Source organism: Octopus bimaculoides, chromosome 3 (assembly GCF_001194135.2).
Source record: "Octopus bimaculoides isolate UCB-OBI-ISO-001 chromosome 3, ASM119413v2, whole genome shotgun sequence".
Lineage (NCBI taxonomy): Eukaryota > Metazoa > Mollusca > Cephalopoda > Octopoda > Octopodidae > Octopus > Octopus bimaculoides.
Window position 1 is genome coordinate 101,225,817 of NC_068983.1, and position 7,181 is coordinate 101,232,997.

The 7,181-nt window shown below is 36.2% G+C and overlaps 1 protein-coding gene across 2 annotated transcripts in view; it reads left to right on the plus strand.

Annotated features, from left to right (window-relative positions):
• The window catches only part of LOC106870334 (protein CFAP276), a 38,082-nt gene that overhangs the window by 20,758 nt on the left and 10,143 nt on the right, over window positions 1-7,181 (plus strand). For both annotated transcript variants that reach the window (XM_052966376.1, XM_014916359.2), the window contains exons 2-3: window positions 1,003-1,235; window positions 4,736-4,854. In XM_052966376.1, the coding sequence (XP_052822336.1) occupies window positions 1,003-1,235; window positions 4,736-4,854 (352 nt within the window). The remainder of the gene's footprint in view (window positions 1-1,002; window positions 1,236-4,735; window positions 4,855-7,181) is intronic.

Genomic DNA, 7,181 nt, shown 5'->3' on the forward strand with positions numbered 1-7,181 from the left:
GGAAATAATTAACAGCAGGGAATAACATTCTTCTCACCAGCAAAAAATTATTGTTTACAAAAACAGCAGTAACTGTATTCAGCTGAATAGACGTCAGTGATTGGTTTAAATTACAGAAATACGACAACTTTAACATGAAATAACTTGCGATGTACAATTTTTTGTTAACAAGGCTAAGAGAAAAAGTTGTTTTATATGATACATTCTACCAGTATCCCAAGTTTGAAAGTGTTTCGTTAAGAAAACAAGTGTTGCTCGTCAAACCAAAAAGATCCGAGAAGGATACTTATTCGCAAGAGGTAAAATTCCAATCCTTGTTCTTGTACGAAGAAGTTTCCTTTGAAAAACAATACTTCTTTCTTCTTACACACGGCTGCAAATGGAAGTACTATTTATCACCATATGGTTTTTTTCGATGATAACTCTAGCTTGCATCACTGATTTTAATGTACTATATTAAACTTTTAGTGTAATATATTACGTTTTTTTAAACGATATATTATAGTAGACCATTATGAAATAACAAGTACTACATTTTTGTCAGTTTTAGCAGAGTAGAATTCTACTGGTTGTAAAATAGTGGTTGGGGACAAACACAAAAGACACACAGCAGATATATTTGTACACACACACATACACAGACACACACACACACACACGCATGCACACATGTATAATAGGCTTCTTTCAGCTTCTGGCTATGAAATCCACTCACAAGTTTTTGGTTGGCCCTGGGCTATAGTAGAACACACTTCCCCATGGTGCCATGCAGTGGGCAGTGGGACTGAACCTGGAACCATTTGGTTGGCATGTAAAGTTCTTATCACACAGCCACACCTAAGCCTCTACACAAACACAGTGATAAATGTCCACATATACACTTCATTCCACTTTTTGTCTATCCACCCATTCACACACACACTTTAGCACTTGTCTACCACACAGTTACACCCTTCTTAACTAAACAGTCATGCTTATTTATTTATCTTTTCAAATTTTCAGGTATGTATTCCAAATGAACCATACCATATTTCCCATCAAGCTGAGCCTTGGAATAATTTGCATAACACACGGACATTACAAAGCTCTCGGCGGCTGGTTTTCCATCATGACCCTTTGGCTCCAAATGACAGCCTGGATTTTATTCTTAAATCAGTTTATGAACACGATAAGGGCCTTTTCAAAACCAAAGCTGACACTTTGGTGCAGAAGGAAACTTTAACTGATGATCATAGGTATATATGTCTATGTATATTTCTTAATATATATTGAACATGTATATGTGTTGATATTGAATATATGTTTCATCGTCATCATCATCATCATTTAATGTCTGTTTTCCATGCTGGCATGGGTTGGACAGTTTGACAGGAGTTAGCCAGCTGGATAGTTGCCCAGACTCCGTTTGGCATGGTTTCTATGGCTGGATGCCTTTCCTAACGTCAACCACTTTACAGAGTGCACTGGATGCTTTTACATGGCACCAGCACAGGCACTTTTATGTGGCACTGGCAAGGGAACTTTTACATAGTACTGCCACAGGTGCCTTTATGTGGCACGAACCCACAAAACTAGGATCTCTTGGCTGAGAGAAGGATGTTGGGGAGATGTCTGTATGCATGGGCAGCTATGATTTTATTTAGCTTGGCATGTCTTCTCAAGTACTGCAAACCACCAGAAGACTTAGTCCCTTGTCATTTCCTCTGTGAGGCCCAACATCTGAAGATCCTTTCTCACCACTTCATCAACAATTGATTGGTACTGATGGTACTGACATCAGAAGAAGGAAAGGCAAAGTTGACTTCAGCAGCATTTGAACTCAGAAAGTAAAGGGCTATAACTGAATACCGCATGGCATTTCATTTGATATTCTTACACTTCTGTCAACTGACCTGTAATATTGCCTCAGACTATTGATAACATGGTTATATAAGTTATAATTCTAACATACAAGATTGGACACAATCTATGATAAAGGGATGGACAGCTGGTAAAGCAAAAAAAAAAAAAAATTCAGTCAGCTCATTCGGTGCTTCAACAGATTCCAGATTGTGTTAGTGAAATGGAACATTATATATATATATATATATACCGCCTGACTGGCCTCCGTAGGATTTTCGAGCGAGATCGTTGCCAGTGCCCCTGGACTGGCTTGTGTGCGTGGCACATAAAAGACACCATTTCGAGCGTGGCCGTTGCCAGTATCGCCTGACTGGCCTTCGTGCAGGTGACACGTAAAAACACCTACTACACTCTCTGAGTGGTTGGCGTTAGGAAGGGCATCCAGCTGTAGAAACTCTGCCAAATTTAGATTGGAGCCTGGTGTTGCCATCCAGTTTCACCAGTCCTCAGTCAAGTCGTCCAACCCATGCTAGCATGGAAAGCGGACGTTAAACGATGATGATGATGATGATGATGATATATATATATATATATATGTAGAGAGAGAGAGAGAGAGAGAGTCGTCTAAGAGACCATAAATCAGGGTAAAGATGCACTCATATATTTGTCAGTAAAGGGGATATATTAATCGAAATGTATAGTATTAAATATCCATCATGGCTGATCTTACCAATCAGTTTTGTGTAAAGAATACAATGGAATGTTAAGTAACAGTCTGATTATATAACTTTACACTCATCAGAGTTAGCTGATATGGAAGGGAATATGGAATGTCATATTCCCTTCCATATCGGCTAACTCTGATGAGTGTAAAGTTATATAATCAGACTGTTACCAACATTCCATTGTATTCTTTACACAAAACTGATTGGCAAGATCAGCCATAATAGATATTTAATACTATACATTTCGGATAATATGTATGTACTCATATGTGTGAATAATTGTGTTGTGAACAGTAATTCTATGTATCTTTTAATATTGCATATAGATATATTTTTGTATATTTTCTTAATTTTGCGAAGTTGTATTTTATAGTGATGAATGCTACCCCACTAATAAGTGTCATGTAGTACATGTAAGAAAGATTAATCCAACAGAAAATATGAACTACTTACATTGAGACTGCAGTGTTAATTGATATGCTTATCCTCAAACTTTTTAACATCTGTTTTTCTTTGCTGGATTGAGTTGGATGGGTCTGCTGTACAGAATATCACCATTTATCTTGATCTTTTGTACTGTTATATGTCAAACTCAGAATCTTAATACTTGTGTCTATTCACATTACATATCCATAGTAGCAAAGTTGTATGTCTATACTGACTGTTGTTTTCAACACACTTAGGCTTTGCCTCTCATGAAGATTAATCCCACACAACCAACAGATCACACTTTTCTCATTTCTTTCTGATTTCTGCAGATATTCTACATTCAGTATCTATGCAGCATCAATTGCTTCACACTGTTTGCTTCTTTTGTAAGAAGAGAGAAACAGTATTCCTTTTTTTCCATCTTTCAATCACAGGGCCTCCTAAATTGGACAGAGGAAGGAAGGGATAGAGTTACCCTCAAGGCAGAGACCTAGCCTGAATACTTGCAGTAGAGCCAGAGTCTGCTAAAGCACTCAGCATGCCAGGAGGTGGTGTTGAAACAGATGACAGATTAAGTCAACCTAGTTGACAATAACTTTAATCATTTTTATAGACTTGTAGCTATTATATTACTACAACTACTTCCCTATTAATTATATGACTTAGGTAAACAAAACAATTAATCATATTTGAGCAGTTTATGAACCTCGTTTTACAGGTGTCCACTTTCTTTTTTTTTATTTTACATGTAGTGTATCTGACGTCCTGCTTCTCTCTTGATGTAATTGAGATTCTACTGCGTCACTTTGTATCCATTGTACCCATATAAACACATATTTTTGGAGTTCTTATCTATCTCTTACATGCCCTGATGATATTTAGGGTTCGTTCTGCAATAAATCTTAAACATAAGATGAATATAATCTGTTGGATGTGTAATATTAACTTGCATGAAAGGCTAAATGCAAATGAGTTTAGAGAATGGCCTGGGATTAAAGTATCAGCCAATGTAGATAAATAATTTCTTTGGTGAGGATATATGATGTAGATAGATGATATGTATGTATTCAGTTGGGCAACTTGCCCAGACCAATGCTACTCTTCTTCACCAGATGTTTTGATCTTTCATGGCAGTCTTCATATACTCAACCTGATATCCAGTGTCTTCCACAAGTTGATTGATATATGCACTTCTTGGTCTGCTGTTACCTGTATGTCCATGCATGGGTTTTCAGGGAAAGAGATCACTGAACACTATATCCTTGCTTCTCTAGTAGTGTCCTGCATAAAATGTTCTCTGATTATCAAGTTGATAGTAGGAAAACTACTTTTCTGTCACTGCTGTGTCGGTTGTTGTTGTCAAGAAAGATTGAGAACTGTACAAAGCATTCTTGTGTATGCATTGTCGAGTTTCTTTTCAAGTCTCGTTTTAAGTAAACATTTATCAAACATCTATTACTACTACTAACTCTGTTGCCATTATGAATCTATTTATATAATAATATAATATGTAATGAACTTATTGTATACAGTGCTCAGGTGCACTGCAACTCATTGAAAAAAAGTAACCTAAACTGCATGAACAGTCAAACTGTTAACATCACTATTACCAATTAAATAATTTTACCTGTCTTGCCCATAAAAAATTTGTCATGCTCTTCAGATATAATGAATTGTACAATTATATAATGAAATGTACATTAGTCTTATAATACCAATCATTTTTAATTAATATCTAGTCGACAATTAGTTAATCGTGAAAAAATACCTGAGAAAAAACCACTGGTGATGGATCATCCATTAAGAATTATCCCCTCAGAAAAGATGGAAGATTTCAACAGTGTCAAATTAGCCATTGGTCAGTATTTATCTATGTTTCCTTACTTTATTTCAACTACTTTGGATCAAGATTAATTATTAAATGCTGTATTTTTTTAAACTTAATTCATGACTTAATTAGAAGAAGAGGAGCAGCATGCATATTATTATTGCAGGGCCTATGAGACTAGTCAGAGACAAAGAAGAAATAAGTTGCAACTTGTGGGTTATTCGCAAACCAGAAATCTGGTCCAAATGCTTATCTGCTAAAGGTACCTCAAAAGTCAGTTGGCGGTGTTAAACTGGGCCATGAATTAAGTCTCATGCTGATTGTAAGTACAGGAAGGCTACACTTTACTAAGGAAGTTAAAATAATACCAAAACCTGTCTGTTTTCTATATTTGGCATAATAATTGTTCCTAATTTAGGCATCATCATAGTTTAGCGTCTGTTTCCCATGCTGGTATGGATTAGATGGTTTGAATGGAACTGGTAAGCCAGATAGTTGTACCAGGCTCCAGTCTAGTTTGGCTTGGTTTCTACAATTAGATGCTCTTCCTAATGCCAACCCCTCCAAGAATGTAGTGGGTGTCTTGTAAATGTCACTGGCGTGGGTGCCTTTTACGTGTCACAGGTACAGGTGCCATTTATGTGTCATCAGCATGGGTGCCTCTTACTAGTCAGTGGCACAGGCACCTTTTATATGTCACTGGCACTGGCCACAACTATGATTTCACTTGGTTTGAATCCAGCAATTTTGAGGTGAGGGTGTTAGTTGATACCTCAACCCCAGTACTTGATTTGTGCTTTATTTTGTTAAACCTGAAGGGATGAAAGATGAAATTGACCTCAGAGGGATCTGGACTTGGAATGTAAAGTAATACAGCAAGGCATTTTCCCAACACTTTAATGATTCTTTCTGTCCACCAACTTTGATGTAATATGGAAAATATTACTTATTGACTAATATTCTTATCTTCTCATTATAAATTTATTTCTGGTTAGTTTTTAGCTTTTTTATGTTTCATGTGTGAAATGTTAACACTACCTTATTACACTTGCTAGTTTGGATTAAGCAATTTTGTTGTTGTTGTTGCTGTTGTACACTGGTTAAGAGTAATTATTCATTAGTTGGTAGTAATTAGTTTTAATGGAGATACTATAAAGATTACAGCAGCAAAGGTGATAGAAATGTTGAATACAGAACAGGCTTGCGCAGTTTGGAAAATAATAGAGGCCTTATTGCTTTAAAGAAGGATGTAAATTACTCTTGATTATCAAATAAAATAAATTAAATTCTACGTATTATTACATTCTCTTATAAACTATGAAGAGAAAATAAAATGAGAATTTTACTTTTGAGTTGGTTTAAGCTTTTTCTGGTTTCCTCATTTTAATCTGGTTATCTCTTAGTGTTGTTATGAATAAGTATTAATTTTAAATGTTTCATGGACCACATGGGAAAGCTTTGGCATGTGATGTATGGCAATGTGTTGTGCAGACATGATTTAGTGCAATTTATACGCATTATGTACAGGAATTGAAATGAGGAGGCAGGAATTCTTTTTTTTTTTTTTTGTTGGAGAGTGCATATATTCTTCTTGTTTAGTAATAACTAAACTGGCACTCCATCAGTTACGATGACAAGGGTTCCAGTTGATCTGATAAACAGCACAACCTGCTCATGAAATTAACATGCAAGTGGATGAGCATGCCACAGACATGAGTACCCTTGACATAATTCTCAAGTAGAATGAGAAAATCTGAAACAGAAACTCAACACAGCTTGTAACATCCAACTGGAAGACATTAAAAAAAAAATATGCTTTATCAAGAGGCAGAAAGGTAGTACTTGTAACCTACCCATAGCTATTCAGAGGGCCCAACTCATGAGTTATCTACAAATTGAAGATAACTCATGAGTTATATACATAGCAGACTCCATAAAAAGAATCTAAGGGCTACAGGTGGTAGTATTACACCAGGTAATAGATTATATAAATCACCAAAAGAAGCAAACTCTCCAAAATGCTCGGAAACCAGGTGCTCAAACTTCTGATGGGGCTGACAAGTGCTGAGAAGATTTAAATACTCCATGAAAGAATATTCACTTATAAGAAGCTTTTGCTGGGGGATTTAGGGCTGCAGACTGATTTCAGTAGAAATTTGTGCTGATAAAAACACCTGAGGGAATTTCTGAATTCCTTGTCAGACCAGGCAGACATGAGCATGTCTGTAAGTTATAAGTTGAAGTTTATTGTTGAGGATTCCATGTCAGTTTGCTGAATGACACTTTAGATCTTTCTAGAAAGTTAAAAACTGTTGGGAACTGAAGTATTTTATGGCTAAGAGGAAGGATGAACTTAG